This window comes from Camelus dromedarius, chromosome 16 (assembly GCF_036321535.1).
Source record: "Camelus dromedarius isolate mCamDro1 chromosome 16, mCamDro1.pat, whole genome shotgun sequence".
NCBI classification, from domain to species: domain Eukaryota; kingdom Metazoa; phylum Chordata; class Mammalia; order Artiodactyla; family Camelidae; genus Camelus; species Camelus dromedarius.
The window spans coordinates 25,138,508-25,162,570 of NC_087451.1; the positions used below are offsets into that span (position 1 = coordinate 25,138,508).

Here is a 24,063-nt window from a genome sequence, read left to right on the forward strand (position 1 = left end):
GGATTTGGGTTTTCTGTATCGTCCCTCTGTTTGTATGTGAGTGTTTGTCGCTGCCACCTCCTAGACTTCCCTGGGCTGTTCTAGTCGTGACTGTTAGGAGTCTGAACAGAGTAGCGTGTAGCTCTGGGAGGGATTGGTTGGTGTGGAAGTGAGTGGTGTGAGAGTAAAAAAGGAATCCAGCATGACTTCATTTTTTAAAACCTGAATACCCGGGAGAGAGGAGTCACTGTTTGTAAGATGAAGATGTTCTGACGGGGAAGTTAGGGGTGTGGGTTTCAGATGTCCAGGTGGGGAGTGTCAGGCGGGCAGTGGGACCTTAGGTTAGGAGCTCGAGGGAGAGGTGCAGGCTGGAGGTGTCTGCTTGGGAGTCATCGGCACGCAGGTGGGTTAGAGCCGTGGAGCCCAGTACGGTCACTGAGAGCGCGAGAGGCCTGAGCACTGAGGCCTGGGGCGGGCCCAGCACCTGGAAGCCTGGCAGGTGAGGAGGAGCCAGCGAAGGAGTCAGGGAAGACGCTGCCGGTAGTGTCGGCCCCCCGCATCAACTGTGTGTCGAGAGCACGGTCTTTTCTGGAGGCCAAGTGAAAAAGTATTTCTGGAAGGAAGGGAGGGACCAGAGGCGTTAAGTCGGGCTGACAGGGTGAGTAAGATGAACACCAGGAATGGAATGGATTTTACAGCCCGGTGGGCAGCTGGGCCACTGGTCCTCTTAATTTCGGTGAACCGTTAGGGACAAAAACTTAACTAGGGGAGCCTTAAGAGCAGAGAGGAGGAGGAGTGGGAACAGCAGGTATGAGGCATTTTGCTTGAGGGTGAGCTGGAAGGGAGTGTTAAGTCAAGGGACGGTGGTTTGGGGTTTGTTTTTAAGGTGTGGAGGGAGCCTCTGGGGGTGTGTTGTCCGTGCGCACGCGTACAACGTACCAACAGCTGTGGGAGTGAGCCAGTAGCGAAGGGGGTGTTGATGCGGGAGGGAGGGACAGCAGCTGGAGGAGAGAAGTCCTCAGGAGGCAGAAGAGGGTAGGACTCAGTGCTCGAGTGAGAGTGGTCTGGTGGGAGCGAGGGCAGTTCGTCTGCAGGAGCAGGAGAGACTGAGAGGTGGCGGCTCGTGGGAGCCGACAGTGTGGCAGGTGATGGAGATGGTGCTCTGATTGCTTCTGTTCGCTGAGTGCAGTCGGAAGCAGAGTGGTCGGCAGAGAGCACGGGAGGCGAGACATAAGGCGTTTCCGGAGGGCAGGGGTGCACTGTGTGTTGTTGCCTGGGAGAGCACGGGTGTGGGTGGCCCGGAAGCTCTCCGCCACCCCTGGCTTTCGTTCAGAGCCCGCTGAGGCCGTGAACTGTGACCCCAGCCGTCGCGGCGGGGCTTTCCAGCCTTGCGCACGGGCTGGGGAAGCGGCTCATTGGTTCGTCAGTTTATTTAGGCCACTCCTAATTTTAGCCCATTTTATGTTTTAAAATTTGTGCCGAATGACATCTTGATAAACTTTATCTTACAGATAGCTCTTTTCACAAATCCGTAATTTCTTGGGTTACAATCCTAGAAATAGAACTGCTTGTTGGAGGGGTATATACATTTTTAAAGCTGATGCTAGAAACTTCCAGACTGCCCTCCAGAGATAGACCAGTCTGTATTCCCGCTAATGGTCAGCTTTCCCACGCCCCTGCCCAAGCTTGCGTGCCGTTACACGGTCAAGCATAGGGTTTGCTGAAACAGCTGTGTGCCGACTGACTAGACGGAGGGCGGCATCCTCCTTGTTCTGATCTGCAGTTAAACTGTGCTCACTAGAGAGCACGTGTGTCTTTTCATGTTGGCCATTTTATATTTGTTCTTTAGTCAGTTTTCTTTCTCTGTCCTTCGTTCATTTTTCTTTTGGGACTTTCTTTTTAGTTTGTAAGAGCTCTTGATACGTGAGTGAAAATAATGTGTCGTTCACAGAGTAAACTGTCATATATGCTGCAAATTTTTTTACCCAGTTTGCCCTTTTATTTTGTTATGGGGGTATTATAAGGTATAAAAATCTTACATTGTTGAATCTTTTGATTTCCACTTTTGCGTGTATGCTTCAAAAGGCCTTCTTTACCTCAAGATCAGCTGTTCACGTATTTTCATTTCATTTAAAAATCTTCTAATTTATATGCATTTACAGTTATTTCCTAGTTTGATTTACAAATATGTGTAGTTTGGACTTAGAAAAAAACTTAAGTATCCACCATTTCTTTTGCAGCAAAGATCTGTGGAGAAGATGGGCAGGTGGATCCAAACTGTTTTGTTTTGGCGCAGTCCATCGTCTTCAGTGCGATGGAGCGAGAGTAAGTCAGCCTCCTCCTTGCGCATTTCTCGTCCTTGGGAATTTGGGTTCAGTCTTAAGAATAGAACTAAAAACAAACTACCTTTGAGGATTTAAGTACTTTGAATGTTTACAGGATCTTTTAGGCATACTCTGTGACTACCTTGGTTAATGGTTTCTTTTAAATATAAATAATGTGAATTGCATTAAAAATAAAACAGATTTTTATTTTTACTGCCAGTATTTCCTAATTTAAAGAATTTAATTCTGAAGTCCCCTGCGGATGACTGTGACTGGTGTGCTGCAGTGATTGGTTTATCTGTGTAAACAGTGCGTGTCTTCAGATGGGCACCCTCGCTTGTTAGTGCGTGCTTGAGGCTTAATGGATGCTGTGTTACTGAATTCACATAGATTTGTTGAAACTGCCTCCAGAGTTTTGTTAGATCAATTATTGCTGCATGCCCTCTAAAAAAATCTACGTATTCATTCTTTCACATAACATTTATGAAAAGGGTGCTGTGCACAGTCAGATGTAGGATCTGCTTTGAGGAAAATTACAGCCTAAAAAGAGCAATAGGCCATGTTCCTTCGTTGCTGTAATAAGAGGTAGCATGTGGCAGGTATCAGGGGAGAGCTACTGCCCAGTGCGAGGTGGGGAGACCTTTTACAGCTGGAGGAAGCAGAACGCACTGCGAGAAGAGGGGGAGCGCTGGCCTGGGCTGGTGAGCTGCAGGGGCACAGGGTGGAAAGGCTGTATCACCCCAGTTGAGCTCTTTGCTTGGTCGGTCCCTCACGTTTTACCTTTTTGTCCACATGCAGGCACTTTAGTGAATTTCTCCGAAGTCACCATTTCTGTAAATACCAGATTGAAGTGCTGACCAGTGGAGCTGTTTACCTGGCTGATATCCTCTTCTGTGAGTCAGCCCTCTTTTATTTCTCTGAGGTAAAGTCTGCATTTCCTTTTGCACTCCGTTAGGGCATTCCGGCCTCTAGACCCTAACTGCTCGGCCCCTGGCTGTGGAAGATAGCACACATATCATTTCCAAAAAGATCAGTTGGATTTAAGTACTTTTATTACTGTTCTGTGTTGCGTCTAATGGCAAGAGTACTCAATGGCATATTAGATTAAAGAGAACATGAAAATTTGGTGTGCAACAACTAATTTTGAAAAACCTAATTAAAGTTCTTCTTACAAGAGAATGCAGGTACTTAGTTATTTAGAACTGTTTTAAAACCGCAGATTTGGTACTTGACTCCAGTGCATAAATGTTTGTGACCAGACTTCAGAAGAGAGAGGGGAAGCAGGGAGTTTCCCTGCTGTCATCAGTCTCCTTGAGCCGCTCGGCAGGGCCGCCCAGCGAGGCTTCCGGCTCTGCAGCTGTTAGGCCGCAGCAAATCGCTTCATTGCAAAGCAAGTGCCTCTTAAGCAGCAAGGATTCCAGGTCTCACAGGCAGCAACTTAGCCTCATGCTTGCATCCTCCCTCTTCACAGGAACAGTTACTCAGTTGATTTATTTTTTCACTCCCTCTTTTTGCCATAAGTTTAAGTCAGCATTTGTTCTGGTTAATACGGCTGTGTGGAATGGTGGAAATGACCAAGTATAAAAGATTTGGTCCGAAAAGAAGAGCAAAAACACCCAAAAGTCATCAGAAGGAAGGAAATAATAAATATCAGGGAGGAAATAAATAAAATAGAGATTTAAAAAAAATAGAAAAAAATCAATTAAACCAAAAGCTGTTTTTTTGAAAAAGTAAATAAAATCAACAAACCTCTGGCCAAACTCAAAAAGAAGAAGAAAGAGAGAGCACAAATAAGCAAAATAAGAAAGGAAAATGGAGAAATTACAGCAAATAACATAGATATACAGAATATCATACAAGAATATTATGAAAAACTGTATGGAACCAAAATGAATAACCTAGAGGAGATGGACAAGGTTCTGGAAACATACAGTCCACCAAGAATGAACCGAGAAGAATCTGACCCCTTGAACAAATCGATCACTAGAAATGAAATCGAATTAGCAATAAAAAACCTCCCTACAAATAAATGTCCAGGACTGGACGGCTTCACCGGGGAATTCTACCAAACACACAAAGAAGAACTCATACCAGTCCTTCTCAAACTCTTCCAGAAGACTGAAAAGGAGGGAATACTCCCAAACTCATTCTATGAAGCCACCATCACCTTGATACCAAAACCAGGCAAAGACACTACCAAAAAAGAGAATTACAGACCAATATCACTGATGAACATAGATGCAAAAATCCTTACCAAAATATTAGCAAATAGAATCCAACAGCACATAAAAAGGATTATACATCATGATCAAGTGGGGTTCATCCCAGGGACACAAGGGGTGGTTCAACATATGCAAATCAATCAATGTAATACATCACATCAACAGGAAAAAGGACAAAAACCACATGATCATCTCAATAGATACAGAAAAAGCATTTGATAAAATTCAACACCCATTTATGATAAAGACTCTCGCCAAAGTGGGTAAAGTGGGAACATATCTCAACATAATAAAAGCTACATGTGACAAACCTACAGCCAGCATAGTACTCAACAGTGAAGAACTCAAAAGCTTCCCACTAAAATCTGGGACAAGACAAGGCTGCCCACCATCACCACTCCTATTCAACATAGTCCTGGAAGTCCTAGCCACAGCAGTCAGGCAAGAGAAAGAAATAAAAGGGATCCAAATTGGAAAAGAAGAGGTAAAAGTGTCATTATATGCTGATGACATGCTACTATATATAGAAAACCCTGAAAGGTCCACACAAAAACTAGTAGAAATAATCGAAGAATTCAGCAAGGTAGCAGGTTACAAGATTAACGTTCAAAAATCAGTTGCATTTCTTTACACTAATGATGAATCAACAGAAAAAGTAAAGAAACAGTCCCCTTTAAAATAGCACCCAAAGTAATAAAATACCTAGGAATAAATCTAACCAAGGAGATGAAAGACTTTTATACAGAAAACTATAAAACACTGATTAAGGAAATTAAAGAAGACTTAAAAAAATGGAAAGATATCCCATGCTCTTGGATTGGAAGAATCAATATAGTTAAAATGGTCACACTGCCCAAGCAAATCTACAGATTTAATGCAATCCCTATCAAATTACCCAGGTTATATTTCACAGAACTAGAACAAATCATAATAGAATTTATATGGAACCATCAAAGACCTAGAGTTGCTGAAGCATTACGGAAGAAGAAGAAAGAGGCTGGAGGAATAACTCTCCCAGGCTTCAGACAATACTATAGAGCTACAGTCATCAAAACAGCATGATATTGGTACAAAAACAGACATATAGACCAATGGAACAGAATAGAGAGCCCAGAAATGAACCCACAAACTTTTGGTCAACTAATCTTCGACAAAGGAGGCAAGAATATACAATGCAATAAAGACAGTCTCTTCAGCAAATGGTGTTGGGAAAACTGGACAGCAGCATGTAAATCAATGATGCTAGAACACTCACTTACACTACACACAAAAATTAACTCAAAATGGATCAAAGACTTAAACATAAGACAAGATACAAAAAACCTCCTAGAAGAAAACATAGGCAAAACATTATCTGACATACATCTCAAAAATGGTCTCCTAGAGCAGTCTACCCAAGCAATAGAAATAAAAGCAAGAATAAACAAATGGGACCTAATGAAACTTACAAGCTTCTGCACAGCAAAGGAAACCATAAGTAAAACAAAACAACCTGCAGAAAGGGAGAAAATTTTTGCAAATGAAACCGACGAAGGCTTGATCTCCAGAATATATGAGCAGCTCATACAACTTAATAAAAAAACAAACAGCTCAATCCAAAAATGGGCAGAAGACCTAAACAAGCAATTCTCCACAGTGAAGACGTACAAATGATCAATAGGCACATGAAAAAATGCTCAATATCACTAATTATCAGAGAAATGCAAATCAAAACTACAGTGAGGTGTCACCTCACACCTGTCAGAATGGCCATCATTCAAAAAGTCCACAAATGACAAATGCTGGAGAGGCTGTGGAGAAAAGAGAACCCTCCTTCACTGCTGGTGGGAATGCAGGTTGGTGCAGCCACTGTGGAAAACAGTATGGAGATTCCTCAAAAGACTAGGAACAGACTTACCATATGACCCAGGAATCCCGCTCCTGGGCATATATCCAGAAGGAACCCTACTTCAAAAAGACACCTGCACCCCAATGTTCATAGCAGCACTATTTACAATAGACAAGATGTGGAAACAGCCTAAATGTCCATCAACAGATGACTGGATAAAGAAGAGGTGGTATATTTATACAATGGAATACTACTCAGCCATAAAAACCGACAACATAACACCATTTGTAGCAAATTGGATGTTCCTGGAGAATGTCATTCTAAGTGAAGTAAGTCAGAAAGAGAAAGAAAAATACTATATGAGATCGCTTATATGTGGAATCTAAAAAAAAAAGGGGGAACATAAATGCAAAACAGAAACAGACTCATAGACATAGAATACAAACTTGTGGTTGCCAGGGGTGGGGGGAGGGAAGGGATAGACTGGGAGTTCAAAATTTGTAGATACTGACAGGCATATGTAGAATAGATAAACAAGACTATACTGTACAGCACAGGGAAATATATACAAGATCTGGTGGTAGCTCATAGCGGAAAAAAAATGTGACAATATATGTATGTTCATGTATAACTGAAAAATTGTGCTCTACACTGTAATTTGACACAACATTGTAAAATGACTATAACTCAATAAAAAAATGTTTAAAAAAAAAAGATTTGGTCTGGTTAGTTTACTATTTGAATGTTGCCAGTGAGGAGCCACTAATCCATCTTTACTGTCATTTTTATTCTGGTTCACTAAAGTTTGCATTCAGCTGCGTGGTGGTTGGGTTTTTTGCTGTTGTTAGGTTTTTGTTTTGTTTTGTTTTTTCTCCTAAAAGAATATTTTTAAACTTTTCGATCTCAAATGACTGTAAGTTGCTGGCTGGCATTAACTAAACATGTAGATCTGTTTGGAGGGGGGTGGGAAAGGTTGGTTTTTTGTTTTGTGTTGTTTTTTTCCTTTGTGTCTTGTATATTAACAGTTGGAACTCACATATGGATTGGAGTTGGTGAGAGAAATCTGCTTGTAGTCTTATTTTCTTCTGTATTTTTTCTTCCCAGTACATGGAAAAAGAGGATGCAGTGAATATCTTACAGTTCTGGTTGGCAGCTGATAACTTCCAGTCTCAGCTTGCTGCCAAAAAGGGCCAGTATGATGGACAGGAAGCGCAGAACGACGCCATGATTTTATATGACAAGTGAGTTTGGTTGATAGGTGCATTCAGCGTTTCGCAGATACTTACTGAGTATTTGGTGTCTTCTTTGGAAATAAAGATGAATAAACTCAGTCTCTGCTGTCAAGGAGCTCACAGGGAGCCACGTACAAGCTGCTTTTCATTGGGGTGTGCACAGCGTGGGGGTCCTTAGAGTAAAAGTTGCTGATGGGGAAAGGGGAGGTGTGTGTGTGGCAAGCGGGATGGTGGCGGTAAGTTCATTGAGGGTTTCACAGAAGGAGGATTTGGATTGGATTCTGAGTTGGATTCTGCTGGCCAGAGAAAGTGGGAAAGGACATTCTTGGCAGAGGCACCAGCACAAGCAGAGCCATAGGAACCTGGGGAGCATGTCACTAAAGACTCTTGGCTCTGGGTAACTGACACCTGAGCAGGGCGTGTAAGCGGAGGAGGAACTCGCTGGACTGGACTGCAGAGAGTCTTAAATACCTGTGCGGGGGTGACCATGTCTTCTGGTGCAGAGCTGCTCAGCCAGACTGATGACTCAGAGGGGGATAGTTTTTCAGTAGTTTTCAGTGAAAATAAGAGGGCAGCAAAATCTTACAGTGAGCAGAACGGAAAACTCTGTCCCTCTTTTTTTTCTTTTTTTTTTTTTTTTTTTTTTTTTGATTTTCTTTGTTCTGTAAAGAAAAGTAATATGTCTCTGTGTCCACAAGCAAGTGGTAAGAGGAGGACTGGAGGGTGGAGAAGAGTCCGGGCCACGTGTCCTGGCCGCTGTTGCGCAGGCTCGCGCTGGGCTGTGAGCAGGAGAAGCACCCAGGAGCTCCTCTGTCCTCTCAGAGAGTCTGACTCAGCCGGTTGGAGGTGTGACCCAGGGGCCTTTAGTTTTAGAAGACACCCAGGTGATTCCGATAAATAGCCAGATTAGGGAGCTAGTCTGATTTTTCCCATTTTGCAGATAAGAAAACTGAGGCTCAGAGGGTAGTGCCTTTCTCAAAGTCACAGGGTGAATTAGTGGCAGAACTTGGACTGGGATGCAGCTTTTAATGTTTGTCCAGTGTTTATTTTAGTATAATGTATTTGTGGGAAAGTATTATATAGGAAACGTTGTTATATGGACGTTAATGTAGCAAGCATTTACATTTAAATATTTGGTCTGGAGTGCTCCAAAATTTAAATCATAGAGGAATATTTGCCAATTTATTTGTTGCGAGATGGGAGACTCACTTTTTGTTAAGAAAATGCTGATAACAAGAAAAAAGAAAGTTTTTTCCTGCGGAAACAGAAGAGTGGAGCTAAGGATGGTGGCGGGTTGACTCAGGTACCTCGGGGGCAGCGGGAATAAAGGTTGGGGCAGGGCTGTCAGCAGCCCCTCTCTGTGTCCTGGGTCTGCGGGCTGAATCAAGTAGCCCCACAGAAGAGTCTCTGGCGTAGGGGCCAGAAGCTGCTAATAATTGTGTGGCATTCGGTTTCACTTTGGCCGTCTTTCTTCCATAGGTACTTCTCCCTCCAAGCCACACATCCTCTTGGATTCGATGACGTTGTGCGGTTAGAAATTGAATCCAACATCTGCAGGGAAGGTGGGCCCCTGCCCAACTGTTTCACCACTCCGTTACGTCAGGCCTGGACGACCATGGAGAAGGTAACCAGACTTCAAAGGCATTAAACCACGAGAAGTTTTTACCGCTGGAACCCAAAATACTGTGTGGGGAAAACCAGTTGTAACAGAACGGTGGAAGGTGGAAGCTGCGCGGCAGGGGTGGGGCGCACGTGCTGCGCGTTCGTCTTCACAGACTGGCTGACCTCGGGCAGCTCCTCACCTTCTCTACCTTTGCTCGTCTGTGAAATGGACTAATAGAGATACTTACCTCAGCGTAGTTTGTGGGTAAAAATGAGGTAAGATGTATAGAGTGCGTGTTAGGGACGCAGCGTCCGACTCAGCAAGCATTAAAAGTGTGAAGCGCTCTCCTCACTCGTTGTCACACCCGTGGGTCACTGCATAGGGTCCTGCAGCATTAGCCTGGAGACGGTCCAAGTGTCTCACCAGGACCCCAGCGGGGCTGCAGCGCGAGTTCTCAGCGTCGCGGTCGCTTACAGGGCCTCAGTAATGACTGCCTAATAACCAAGTGTTGGAAGTGGTGCGTGGATCAGTCTTCTAATGAACCAGAGCGGGCTTTACTTGGCGTTGCAGGGCCCAGGATGAGCCATGAGTTTATTTGGCTTAAGTATGTCCTGGGCATCTAGGCGGAAAGGGATTACACGACACCACATGTAGAAACTGGGTTTCAGGAATATGGAAGAGTTACACATTAAAAAAAATCATTGAAGGGCTAGCGGTAACCTGGATGGACTATCAGCAATTGCCCAGGGTTGGTCATTTTTTCATGATTAAAATGAAAAGTTTCTGATCATAAAGGAAAAGTTCAAGATCTGTATCATACAAAGAACGTAAACTTTCTGGTTAATAAAGTTAAAATACAGAAAAACAAACTGTAAAATAGTCCTTACTAACTGTGTATTTAAGGAAGTTAAGCCAATTTTAAGAATACAGTCAAGGATGCTTCGTCCAGTAGCACTGAGCGTCTCTGTGCTGGATGCTGGTGGTTCAGCGGTGCACAGGACGTGGTTCCTGCCCTCCTGGACCTCCGTCTGTGAGGAAGGCACATATTAAACACAGGCGTACATATTTACAGTTGTGCCAAGTGTTGTGAAGGAAAAGTTGGTAATGGGAAATGCCAATAATAAATGTGGAAACGTAGCATCAATATAATTTTTAAATGCAGATAAAAACATCATATAGCATTAGACATTTATTAAACAATGATTTTAAAAAAAACAACGCAGTGTTGGAAAGCCTGATGTGCAATGATATGTCTTCAACATCCTCCGCATTATCAGAGCTAAAATCTTCAGACCATTTCACTCAGTAATCACACCCCTGGTAATTTATCTTAAGGAAATCAGTTCAAAAGTCAGAATCAGTGTATATGCAAAAATATTTATAACAAACCAGAAAAATCTAGTTTCAAATTATATCCACTTCTTAGTGACTGGTTTCTGGTCACTAAGAAGTCTTGATATCAAGTCCATTCAGTAGTTGCATGGCAAGTGTTTTGGGGGCAAAGTACCTGTAAATTGTAAGTTCTCATTATAGTTTGAGTTAGAATGTAAACTGTATACAAAGGGGTGATATTTGGAATGTAACAAGGAGAAGCAAAATCGTGTGTGGTAACTGGTAGCATTGTAGGTAGAATTGTGTTTTGAAATAAAGTTGTGGCGTGTGTGATTCCACCATTGAAATAATGCATATCCTCTCTTTCAGGTCTTTTTACCTGGCTTTTTGTCCAGCAATCTCTATTATAAATATTTGAATGATCTCATCCATTCGGTTCGCGGAGACGAGTTTCTGGGAGGGGGTGTGTCGCTGACTGCCCATGGCCCTGGGGGCCCTCCTGACGACGCTCACCCAGGTGGCTCTGACGGTTTGGCTTCTCAGGTACCCACCGATTTCCTCCGCTGTTAGGAAGGAGGGCATACGGATCCTTCCGTTCAGATACCGGTGTCAGACCCCGTTTGTAAGTTTTAAGTTGTAGAAGAAACAAAAACAAAGGAGAAGCAGAGTCAGCCTGCTTACTGTCTAGTCTGACCAGAGTGTGTGTGACGGCTGCTGGCGAGTTACACTGAAAGGGGGCGTGTGTGTCATTCAGGCCTTTGTTCTGGCACTGGCACTTATGGCTCTGTGGCTGCTGCTTTTAATAATCAAATGATATGACGTGTCTATAGCCTCCAGAAAGCTCTCTGTATAATTATTTGAGAAATTTTGGTTACTGAATTTGGAATGCTTTTTTGTAGGATGATTGCATGAACTCCTAGATTTATTACTCTTTCACTGAAGAGCTTTTGGTTTCGTTTTGAACCGTGGTGTCATTGGACAGCTCCTTAACCTTCTTTGGTCTTTTTGGAGTGCTTTCATTCATCAGACCTGACCTGATTCTCCCCAAATCACACAAAATGGGTTGTGCCCAAGGAAAGAGTTCTGGGGACATAGTAGAAAGGTGCCTGATTTTATCAAAGCCACGCAGTGAGTGGCAGAACTGGTGGTGTGTTCCCGGTCTAGTTTCTTCACCGTGGTTTTAATAATGTAGCAGAGTTGTTTCCTCATCCCTGTTGACAACTAAATAAGTAACCCTGGACTTGGATCAATTTTCTTAGTTTATAAGACAGTAGCAATTTTATTGCCATAAGCAAGGCTCTCTCTGTAAGTTTTGAAATCAGAAAGTATGTGTTCACTGACTTTGCTTTTTTTCATTTGCAAGATAGTTTTGGCTGTTCTGGGTCTCTCGCCATTCCATGTGAATTTTAGGATCAGCTTTTCCATTTTGGTCAGGGTTGCACTGAGTCTTTAGATTGCTTTAGGCAGTATTGCCATCTTAACGACGCTGCCTTTCAGTCCACGAACGTGGGCTGCCGTTCCATGTAGGCGGCCTTTCATTTCTTTGAGCCGTGTTCTGTAGTTTTCTGTGTATAAGTCTTACACCTCCTTGGGTCAGTTTATTCCTAAGCATTTTATTCTTTTTGATGCTACTGTAATTTGCTTTCTTAATTTCATGTTCTGATTCTTCATTGACGGTGTGCAGAAACAGAACTGCTTTTGGTGTGTTTTGTACCTTCAGCTTTACTAAATTCATATGTCAGCTCTAATAGTTTTCCTGTGGACTCGTCAGGATTTTCTGTATGTAAGATTATGTTGTCTGTGGATGGAACTAATTTTCTTTCTTCCTGCCCACTTTGGATGCTTCTTTCCTTTGCCTGCCGAGCTGCTCCGGTTAGAACTCGCAGGACAGTGCTTAGGGGAAGTCGTGACGGTGGGCGTCTTGCTCCTGATCTCTCGGGAAAGCGGTCGGGTTTTCGTCGTTTACTGTGATGTTCGGTGTGAGACTTTCACCAATGCTCTTTATCAGGTTGACGTCCCTACTATTCTGTTTGTTGAATTTTTTTTACCATGAAAGGTGTTGGGTTCTGTTAGGCGTCCTTTCTGTGTCAGCTGAGGCGCTTGCGTGGGTTTGGTTTTTCTCTGTCGGTTTCGGGCGTCAGCCCAGCCCTGCGTTCTCGGGACAGCCCCGCCTGCTGTGGTGCGGTGGGTGCGGGGGGCGCGGGTGCGGTGCTGGGCTTGGCCGCTAGTCTTCGGCTGAGGGTTTTGCGTTTCACTCTGAGAGATAGTGTCCAAAGTTTTCTTCTCTTGAGATGCCTGGTTTTGGTGTCTTACCTCAGTGGCCTCATGGAAGAATTCCCTCTTCTCTTATTCTGGTGCCTCTTTCTGATTAATTGTGCGCCCTTCTCAGCACACAGAGAGAGCCCTTTTCACCCCTACTGTAGAGTGTTCTGTAAGCATCTGTTCCGTTACTATTTTTTTTAACTTAACGTACGCTTCAGTTGTAGATGTTAAGTGTGTTCCTGTCTGTTATTTTCAGTGGTGCTGCAGTAAGTAAGCTTGTGTGTAAGGCAGTGTATGTAAGTGCGAGTCTGTCTCTAATTTAATTTTTATTTTTTAAATTTATTTGGGGTGGGTATTAGGTTTGCTTGTTTGTTTATAGAGGAGGTAGTGGGACTGAGCCCAGAACCTCGTGCATGCTAAGCGTGTGCTCTGCCACTTTGAACTATACTCTTCCCCGCAATTGAACGTTTAAAAGTGGAGTCTCTGGGTTGGCCCGCGCCCTGTACTTCATGGACGCACCAGCTCTGACTTGCTTTGTTTCCGTGGACGTGAGTGGGAGGGATTGTGCCGCTCTCTGTCTAGCCGGTCATTTTAGAAAGTGTCCTTTATGTTCTCGTTCGTCACAGGGCCACACTGAGAATCAAAAGCGTTCATGTTTATCATGTAGAAGTTGGGCTTTACATTTATTAGCAAAGATACACGTGCCCCAAAGGATGGGAGTTTGGCATGGTTGGGACCGTCGGCATGTCTGTTGGAACTTAGGTCATTAAGAAAAACACACTTGACGTACAGGTGCACGTGTCGCATGTTTTAATTGCGTGCTTTGAGGTTCCATTTCAGAGTCACTGCTGTCAAGTGTCTCACTAGTAACGGGGTTGAGTGAGAAGTACAGGTGTTTCAGAAGTAAAGATTTTGTCCAGATTTGTTATATTAAAACCCAGGACCGATTTGATTCCTGAATAACCCACTACTAATTTCACAACTTCTGTTGTAGTCCAGTGTGAAAAAAGCCAGTGTTAAAATTCTGAAAAATTTTGATGAAGCGATAATTGTGGATGCTGCAAGTCTGGATCCAGAATCTTTATATCAACGGACATATGCAGGGTGAGCATCTTTTGTATTTTCCAGTTTGAAATGTAAGAACGGTTTCTGATTGCTGCTGTATGTGCCCAGTGCTCTCACACGAGTGCTCCGTGGGGGGCGGTTCAGAGTGAGGGCTCGGGGCACGTCCTGGGTTTCCGTCTCGGCTCCACCTCTTACCGGCAAGCTCTTTGACCCCTTTGTGTCTCAGTTTCTCTGTCTGTAAGATGAGGGTAGCGTTCCTACTTCACTGGGTTGTTGGGGGGATTGAATGAGATGATACTTGAAAAGCATCTGAACTAGGGCCTGGTATCAGTGAGCACTCGATAAATGTCAGTACTACCGTCCTTGCACCACCGCACACGAGACTAGTGAGTGTCATGTCTGCATGGTGTGTTTTAGGCTGTCGCTTCCACTTTCATTTGGTTCACATGCCAGCTGTTTCAGAGTCTCTGCCTTAAAAGCAAAAATCAAGTACCAAGACGCCAAGATGATTTATTCTGGACTGTGTAACTATCACAGTCATCCCTCAGTGGCTGCAGGGGATTGGTTCCAGGACCCCCTCAGATACTGACATCTGAGGATGCTCAAGTCCTTTACCTAAAGTGGCTTACTTAGTGTTTTAAACCTGTGTACGTCATCGCTAGGATACTTATAACCCCTAATGCAGTGCCCATGCTGTATAAATAGTTGTGAGCACAATGTAAATGCTATGTAAATAGTTGATAGTACACAGCAAATTCAAGTTTTGCTTTTTGGAACTTTCTGGAATTCTTTTTTTCTTCCTGAATATTTTCAGTCAGCAGTTGGTTGACTCTGTAGAGGGTGAACCCGCAGATATGGAGAGCCAGCTGTACTTGGAAAATGGAATAAAATCATTCCTTTGTATTTAAGAATTACTAGGTTGTTTATTTTGTCTGTAACAGAAAGATTTGCCCATCCTCCTGTGATACACCACTTCTTGGACTTTACCATGGATTGAATCATAAAATCATTGCCTCTTCCCTAAAGATGGCTTGAAAACACAGAACCCTGTGTAAAGGCTTGATTCCCCCACCCCAGTCCCAGCAGTACCACAAAAAGGAATTTCAGCATGCTTAATTGCTTTCATCCGAAAGTAAAGTGATAGTTGACAGACCAAGGAGTCTGGAAGGTACCTTGGAGAGAGCAGGTTGTTGTCCTCGGCCATGTCGGGGTTGCAGTAATCTTCATTTCTTCTTGTAGGAAGTGGTGGACAGTAAGCCTGGTGACTTCATGCCATTCTTAAGGACTGGTTGGTTCATTTATTTCAAATCTTACTTGAGAAAGTCTATCAGTTGCAAGATGTTTTATTTCTGTAGTTTTTGTGTGTGTGTAAAATAAATATATATAAAAATTCATTAAATTTAAATTTGTAAAATAAATATATATTTTTTAACGTATAAAATGGGTCAAAAATAGAGAAATAATTATTTTCCTCAATCTTCAGAGGTAGTTTTCAGTGTTTGTTTTAGCTTTATGATTTTAGCATCTTCCTGCAATTTTCCAGAAGGCAAACAAGCCTGCACCGGTTGGTACGTTGGTCCCCATGTAGAATCAGTGACTCACTAGGAAGGCCCTCTGAAAAAGAAGATCCACTTTGTCTGAAATGAAGTAACTTGCAGACACCACAAGATTTGTCTTTCTTCTTCCAACTAACTTTCAGTTACAAATGTATTAATCTCTCATGAAAGCTGAGTTTACAGGTGAGGCTGAGCCCCCTTATTGCACAGCAGGGCCTGTTGTCTCCCTTCCTCGAGGGTGGTCACTGCTATGTTGTGGTGTATGTTTTTGTTTCTTATGTTTATGTAACTGATATTCTGTATCTTGTGCTTTCACTCACAGTGAATTTTGAAGATTTTTCTGTTAGTCTACACAGATTTACCTCATTTTAACCATGTTAGAATGTTCTATAAATAATTATAGCTCGTAGCTGTGGCAGAGTAGTCCATAGTGTGCTGTGTTACTATTTGGCCATTTTGGTATTGATGAGTATTTAAGTTGCTTGCAATCTTACTGTTAAACAGTATAGCAGAGGACTTATTTTTATATTTCCTAGTGCCAAGAAGCAGATTTAAAATTTTAATAGCCCTTACCAGTTTACCTTTAAAAGGATCTGTACATTTTACATTCTTACCAATCATTAATAGAGATACTAATTTTCCCCATATACTTGTCAAAATAAATAATATCAAAGTTTAAACTTTTTCACTAATCTGGGATTATTGCTTATGAGATTGAGCTTCTTTTGGGCTGTTTGTTGGTGGTTCAGATTTTTCTTCTGTGAATGGCTATTCATCTCCTTTTCACATTTTTCTGTTGGCTAATTCCATAGTGATTTGTTGGAATTCTGTGTGTTTCTGGATATTAATTATCAGTTACTAACATCTGTTAAAAATAAGGCCTTTCACTGTGTTCTCTGCCTTCTAAGTTTGCTTTCTCTTACTATATAATGTATATAATTACAACATATTTTGATCTTGTTAGGGCAAGTCCTACCTTTCTGCCTCTTTTACAAAGTTATTTTGGCTATTCTTATGCCTTTTCTGTATGAATTTTTATAACTGAGTTATCTACTAATTCACCATGTTTCATAAACTTTCTGAGGACCTTGAGTGGAATTGCTTTGACGTAAAGATGACTTTCTGTGGGGGTGGTTCTTTTGAGGTAAGCCCCACTCTGAGTAACATGGGATAGACGTAAATTGTATTTCTGGCTTTCTAGATCTAGATGAGATGCTTAAAAATTGATTTTTTCTTCTTAATTTAAAATTGATGTTATAAATTATATTCTTTTCATACTTACCTAGGAAGATGACGTTTGGAAGAGTGAGTGACTTGGGGCAGTTCATCCGGGAATCTGAGCCTGAACCTGATGTAAAGAAATCAAAAGGTTTGTGGTGTTTTTATTTACTGCTCTTGTCTCACCTCTACTCATGTTAGTCACTGACTGTAAGTGAAGGACCATTGAGATACAGACTGTTTCTTTTACAAAGTGACTGCCATCTCTGTGACCCTGCATCTGCAGTCATGCATGGGTATCAGGGCTTCGTGTAGTCAGGTCTGTACAGTCGCTCTGATCAGGAGGTACTGAACCTGCTTTCCTGTCACAGAGGCACGTCTGTGTGAAAAGGCACTTGTCACCTTTCTATTTAAAGGCAATATATCCAGTCCAGGTTGGACTTAAGGTTTATCTTGAGACCCTTTATTGTATTAGATTTCCTCTAAATTGCTGAAAATTATGATGAAATTATAATGTGGAAAATATTAATAGGTTGAAATTCAGTTCCTTTGTTTAATCAGCAAAAGAGTGTTTGGTTAATTCCAAAAGTTAAACACAGAAATCCTTTTTGACAGGTACGTTGTTTGTGACTGATTTCAGCTTCCAAACAACTGGTTTATACAGGAAGATTTTGGAAACCAATGTAGATCCAGTCAGATAATATCTAGAAATTTATCAGTGTGGTTGAACTGACAGTACTGCCTCGATTAAAAAAAAATACTAACTTATGTAAGAAGAAAATGCTCCATTTTGATAAATGTGTCTAAAGTTAAGAGCTCTTGTTCATGTTGCTGTTGAATGGAATAGAACCACATTCCCAGCGTGTTTATCTTAGTTTTGAACACATGTCGTTGGGGGATGAGTCGCACCGATTTATGTTGGTGAATAATCTACTTTGGGGTCAGATATAAATTAACGGAGTGAGCAGAAAGTGCAACAGTCGTTGAAGTAGGTTAAACCATAAACCAAAAAAGGGCCCGTTAACCTACTTGTCTGTATTAGTTCATCCCAATAATTGGTTTTATTCCTGTTTTGCCAGAGAAGTCTGAGGTACACAGCTGGGAAAAGCATAAAGGTGCAAGGACGTCTACACAGTTCTTTCAGTAAATGATTTTTTCAGGCCTCTGTGCACTCACACTGGCAGGTTAGAGGGCGCAGATCCTGCTGTCAAGAGACTTACGGTCTAGCGTGTCTTTATCGGGCAGAAGATGTGGGGATGCACGGGAGGCTGGAGCGGGAAAGCCACACGATGTGAGTGATGTTGTCAGAAGGGCGACCCCACGGCTGGTTGGAGCATAGACTGTCGGGGCACGGGGGGCAGGGAAACGACGTTCTTGCCGCGGTCAGTGTAAGGGGCGAGGACGGCGGCCGTGGGTCCGGTAGCGGAGGAATGGTGGGGTTTGGTTCTCTGAAAGTGGAGGCAGCAGGATCGCGTCTCTGCCAGCAAGCCCGTGCCTCCAGTTACTGGTGTTACTGCTTTAACCGAGATGCGCCACGGCAGGTAACGACTGGTAGTTCCTGCAGTCTGAGTAGATACGTCTGTCTGTCCCGGCGCTTCCGTTAGTTGTCAGGTGTCTCTGTGAGTCGGGTGTTTTTCGGTGAGTGAGTGGCGTTGTGTAGGAGCTTACAGATTCGGTTCACTCGCTCAGCAGGCACTGAAGTGACCCCTGTGTGCAGGACACTGCGCTGGGCCCCAGGGATGCAGCTGAGAGGGTGTGGCCTCTGTTCCGCGGCGCTGCCTGGGCAGGCCTGTCGTGCTGCTGCCCCGGGGGACGCCCGAGCCTTCGGGTGCTCCGGGTTGTGTTCCTTTCCTCACTCCTTCCTCCCTCGTGTCTCTTCCAAAGTGGAAGGTGCACCTGAGGCCTGATGGTTCAAGTTACACGTTTTGGTTGGCCTACGTCATGGGTGATGCTACACAGTGTTTTTAAAAGGAGAATAGATGTGTAGAGAGAGGTACTTCCATCTCCGTCTCCTGAAAGGATGCAAGAAGATGTAGCCTAGAGTGCTTTGGGGATGAGAAGAGGGATCCTTTACTTTCCGCTGTACCCTATTCCTCTCCTTTCTGAGTTTCCTCACTCCACTTGCTGCTTAGCCCCCCCCCCCCACGGCACCCTCTCGCCCCTTCGCTGTGACCTTCAGTGGCCCCTGGCTGCCTCTACAGCTTCACCTCGAACGACGAATGGCGCTTCCCTTTGCAGACTGAGCTCCAGCTGGACGCTCCTCCATTCTTCGGAGGCCCCCTCCTTGAGGGCGTCTGCGGCCCCTCCCCTCACAGACGCCCTCTTCCCAGGAGACCTCCCAGCCCACGTGGTCTGGGGCCGTCCACCCCACCAGCACGTCACTTCTTCGTCTTCTTGTTCCTGGTCTGAAGTCATCTTGTCCATTTATATGCATATGCTTGTTCATAGTCTCATTTCTCTTCCATTACTAGAGTATCACCCCTCTGACAGCAGAGATTTTGTCTATCTTATTTGGCATCGCATTCCCTGATTCTAAAACTACGCCTGGCACGTGGTAGGTACTCCCTGAATTAATTAACCTTGAAGAATTTCAGTGGATGTTATCTGCGTGGTAAGATTACGGGTTTTATTTATTTTATTTAAGAAGAAAATTGTTCTTGGTGACACAGACACTAAGTTTTCTCATCCAAATTGTTTCATTCTTGTGAAAATACTCAGAGCTCCGCTTCCCTCTTCTCAGACCCAAATGCCGGAGGTTTCTGAGCATTTTCAAGCTCATTCAAATCTTAGATGATGCATCTGTGGGTGCCCCTCCTTCTTCTACAAGTGAGGACGTTGAGGATCAGGGGAGCTGCAACTTGTTGGGGGTCACCGAGCAGAGTAATAGCAACCCCAGGGCTTTGCGTCCGAGTACCATGTTGACAGGGTTGTTTGCAGTTCAGCTCTGCTTCCTGTCCTTCCCTCTCCTTGCTGGGGGCAGCTGCGAAGAATCTTTGTCGTTTACCAACCTGTGGTTTCATTTTGGATTTTAAAACTCCGACAGTAGAGCACAGAAGAAAGGGCTGAGTTTTGAGGCAGTGTATCTCTCTTCTGCAAATATGAGAACTTTGCTCTCAGGGCAAGCAAGGTAATTTTAAGTTACCTTTGAGTCGTCTGGGACAAAGTGTAGCAAGAAGGAATTGTAAAGAGCGTGGTGAGCGGGTAGTCCCTGCAGCTCAGTCCCCTGTGCCGGGGTGCAGTGGCGGGAGATGAAGCCCTGCTTACGCTGGGAAAGCCCCTGCCTGTCACAGGAAGAAGCCTGTGTCACTGTCATTCAGGCACCAGAGGTTTCTAAGCAGAGAGCAGTGAGGTGCATTTTTCTGCCCGTAGTCTGGGAATGAATGGGAGTTGGGGAGAGACCGGAATTAGACTAGCCACGTAGTAGAATTTGCTAGTAATGTAGAGAGAAGAAAAAGAAGAATGGAGGGTAGGTAATGGTAGCAGGAATTAGAAAGAAGATCAGATTTATAAGACTTCCCAGGGGGAATTCAGGAGACTGCATCCAGGGTGGAGTTTGGTGACAGATTTCATATGGAGAGTAAATGAGGAAGGTAGATGAGTTTTAACATGAGTTCTCTAGATGAAAAATTACAATGTTAATTTTTAATAGAGGATTAAGCTAATTTCTGAGCTGGAGGCTGCAAGGAAGAGAGTAGGTGCCTTGGAGCACGTTGGGGCGGTTTGTGAGTGGGAGACCGTCAGCGCAGCGAGGCTGGGGGTCCCACAGCCGCCAGGGACGTCAGGCAGATCACGAAGTGTTGCGGCTCTGGTGGCTCTACCTGACATTAAACTTAACCGGACCAGCGTTCAAACTTTTAGCTAATCATAACAGTTATGCAGGGGGAAGGATCCAGGCTTTTGTTTCCCATGAATGCTGTAGTTGTATGGAACCATAGAACTGGAGAGCTGGGTCCCAGTCCTTGAACTAGTCAGGGCCTTGCCCGAGAAACGATCTGCCAACCACTTGGTTTAAGGCAGCGTCAGGATGCGAGCCTGTTTGTATGAATGAAAGGAGACGCTGTGTATTTAATTCCTGGAAGTAGAGGCTAGCCCACGTCCTTGGCGATCCCTCCGCGTCTAGACTGCAGGTGTAGATAGGTTGTGTATCTCCCAGGAAGCGGAGGTGTGTTGTGGCCTGGGCAGAGTGTGGCTGGCCCTTGAAGACACTGGTCTTACCCAGCGAACTCACGCGGACCAGAGGCCCAGCGCCGAGCAGCGTACTCTGCCCTGGACGCCCTTCTGTATCGGAGCTGAGCGGAAAGATTTGGGTCCCTGGTGGTGGATTGATACCTCCTGGTGTGCTGCTAGATTCTTACCCCAAGACCACATCCTCCTCGTGGTTTTGTTTTACTCTTTGAATGTTTGCTGCAAATCTAACACTCGATAGTTTGTTTCCTCAGGTGAAGCGAGTAGAAGAAAAATCTAGAACTCTAAAACAGCTTTTCACAATTTTTCAAACCTTAATATTTGCAAGTTAAGTATCCTGTTATGGAGACAATATAATCAGTTTTTACTTAATTTGGGGGTGAGGTTATCCCCCCCCCAAAAAAAATCCATGTCTGGGAAATAGTTTTTAAATAAGGGCATTTTTTTAAATGTAAAATTATGCGTGAGATCTACATTCAGCTTTGGCTTTGTTTTCTAGGATCCATGTTCTCACAAGCTATGAAGAAATGGGTGCAAGGAAATACTGATGAGGTAAATTCTACTTTTACTGCAGAGATTCCTGTTTGTAAGGGCATCTTGCCTAAGTAAGGTTTCAGGTGTTCTCTGTCTCTGGTTCCCTCTGGCACATCGCTGCTTCCCTACCTGGGATGTATCTGGAAGGCATGGGCCTCCTAGCATCCCACAGTTGCCTGGTAGAGGCAGTGGCAGTACCTTCAGTCCAGAGACTCTGGCCACTGAGAAATACCCATGTGGCCAGGTTTCCGTTGACCAGCAGCCATTGGTAGTCAGTGCAGAAACAGAAGCTCGGGTGTTTCCTTCCTCGCTGTCAGTTTTACTTTCAGAGGTGGAGGTTTGCTTTTTTGAGTAGTTAGGTACATTGAAAGACGAGAGTGGAAAAAGAGACATGTTTTGTTTTGACGTCTGACATGAAAGCGGTCAGGAAGTTGGGTGGCCCGTAGCTGAGTCTGGGAGGCGCTGGAGAGCATGTCAGTATGTCACACCCGGGGGCAGCCCGGGTCCTTTCACACACGGATCCCGCGTCTTTCTAACTAGGCAGAGATGATGTGCATGTGCAGACCAACAGTGTGTGTTGGTTCTGTTCGCGAATACGCATTATCAACAGTCTGAACGCCTTCTTCCAGGCCCAGGAGGAGCTAGCCTGGAAGATCGCTAAGATGATCGTCGGTGACGTGATGCAGCAGGCGCAGCGCGGCCAGCCGCAAGCGGAGTCCGCAGGGGTAAGGGTGGCAGCGCGCTGGCCCGGCGTCGGGGATGCTGCGGGGAATTGGGTTCCGGAGATACAGAAACGTGAACGGACATAACGGAGCTCCTGCCTTTGAAGGAGTGACCGTCATAGGAATTGCCTTCTAGTTATAAACAGCTGGAGAACTCTCAGACTAAATGGAACAGCAGTTTCCAGACAGCAGGCAACAGGCAGCAGAGAGCTGTCGTCCCTGAGAGACGGGTGGCACGGTAGTGATCGCCAGTTCACCTCCCAGGAGCGGTTTCCAAAGTGCAGGGAGGGGGAAGCCTAGCAAGGTCAGAGTCTTGCTGAACCGAGGAGTCAGAAATCAGCGTTTGGAGAGCCCAAGGTGGCTGGAAGTCACAGAACAGGCACAGAAAGGAAGGACCCGCATAGAGAGGGAGCTCCGGAGACACTGAGAGAGGTCCTTTTAAGTCCTTGGCCACGTGGTGATCTGTATACATGTTGGGGGAGATGCCCGTTGCTAGGCAAAGAATTGGGGGGGTTAGCAGGCTGCACGGGTCTCGTGCTGTGGGGCTCGGAGCGGTTTGTGTGCCCGCTGGCCGGTGAGGGCAGACCTTGTGGCGCACAAGGCGGTGTCCTTGGGAACGCTCTGCCTTACTACGAGACGTGGACTAGCCCTGGAGTGAGGCACCACAGCCAAGCTTAAAAGCAACTTCTGAAAGGATCAGACAGCTCTGGACATAACAACCGCACGCCAGAACAGAGGCCAACCCCCCTTAAAGGAATGATCCGGGAGAACATCTGCTCACACCCTGTGGAGACACCAGGCGCCTCCCCTGTTGTCTGATTAGCGAAAGCTGGGAAGCCGAGGTACCTGTGCTGAGATGGCATCCCGTGTACCCTCCATGGTCTAGAGGTGTGAATTTAGGTTTGGGTCCAGCATCACCCCTTCCCTGCCAACTTTTTTTCTTTTTTTCATAGAGGGGGCGGTAATTAGGTTTACTTATTTTATTTTATTTTTATTTTATTTTTAATTTTAATTTTTTGATGGAGGTGCTGGGGATTGAACCCAGGACTTCGTGCATGCTAGGCATGTGCTCTACCACTGAGCTATACACCTACTCCCCCCACCTCCCCCGGCCAACTTCCTAGCCAACTTTTTACTCTGAGAACTGTCTCTACCAGAGCTTGGTTTAATTTTGAATTATTCACTGAGCTGATTCGTACCAAAGCTCAGTTCGCTTTGGCAGATTCCATCCTCTTTTCTCTGTAAGGGTGCTAATTTTTGTCTATATTTATCCTCACTGGCTCAGTCAAACCTAAAATAGCAAAGAGCAAGATAAAGGTGTATAAAGCAGTGCAAGGTAGTTATTTTTGTGATGCCGCATCACGTTGGTGGTAAACGTTTGACAGTGTGGCCGTGTTCTTTAGAAACTGTGGAAAGCAGATGCTTCAGAGGAAGGCTTTCCGTCTGAGTCGTGCGTTCAGGTTTTGTTACCACGCGCTTTTCCTTTCTGGGACATACAGATATGTTCTGCTGGGCTTTCTCTCTGTCTGGCCAGGATGTCTGTCCTGCCTGTCTGCGGGGATCAGCAGTGTGTTGGAAGGTAGGGGCCCTGGACCAGCAGACCTAGTTCAGGCCACCTCTAGTCAGTGCGTGTGCCCTTTCGCAAGTTACTTTTCTGCAGCCCTTCATTTCCTTATCAGTTGATCAGGGAAACTGAACAAGGAAATCTCATTTTGTAATTCTCGTTCTGTGACTGCAGAAGTGTGAGTAGTCCTGCGTCCACAAAGGAATGCCCAGCCCCTCCTCAGCCCGCTCTGGTGCCTCTCTGCTGGGAGCCCCTGCCCTGCGTTTGCCTGTGGAGTGGGCCTGGGTGGCTCGCACCAGGCCCTCGCAGCGCTGCTGAGTTATCCCGTGTGCGGACGCCCCCTCACAGACAGCAGAGGCCGCGTCTTCTGTGATGCGTGCCTCCCTCCCGGTGCAGTGGAGGGGCGCTTGGCCCCAGGAGGCACGATGATCAGAGCT

The 24,063-nt window shown here is 44.8% G+C and overlaps 1 protein-coding gene across 2 annotated transcripts in view; it reads left to right on the top strand.

Moving 5' to 3' along the window:
• The window catches only part of AKAP10 (A-kinase anchoring protein 10), a 45,650-nt gene that overhangs the window by 19,315 nt on the left and 2,272 nt on the right, over nt 1–24,063 (top strand). For both annotated transcript variants that reach the window (XM_031467543.2, XM_031467544.2), the window contains exons 6-14: nt 2,220–2,304; nt 3,102–3,225; nt 7,458–7,594; nt 9,065–9,209; nt 10,890–11,063; nt 13,777–13,886; nt 16,690–16,772; nt 21,306–21,358; nt 21,970–22,065. In XM_031467543.2, coding sequence (XP_031323403.2) covers nt 2,220–2,304; nt 3,102–3,225; nt 7,458–7,594; nt 9,065–9,209; nt 10,890–11,063; nt 13,777–13,886; nt 16,690–16,772; nt 21,306–21,358; nt 21,970–22,065 — 1,007 coding nt within the window. The remainder of the gene's footprint in view (nt 1–2,219; nt 2,305–3,101; nt 3,226–7,457; nt 7,595–9,064; nt 9,210–10,889; nt 11,064–13,776; nt 13,887–16,689; nt 16,773–21,305; nt 21,359–21,969; nt 22,066–24,063) is intronic.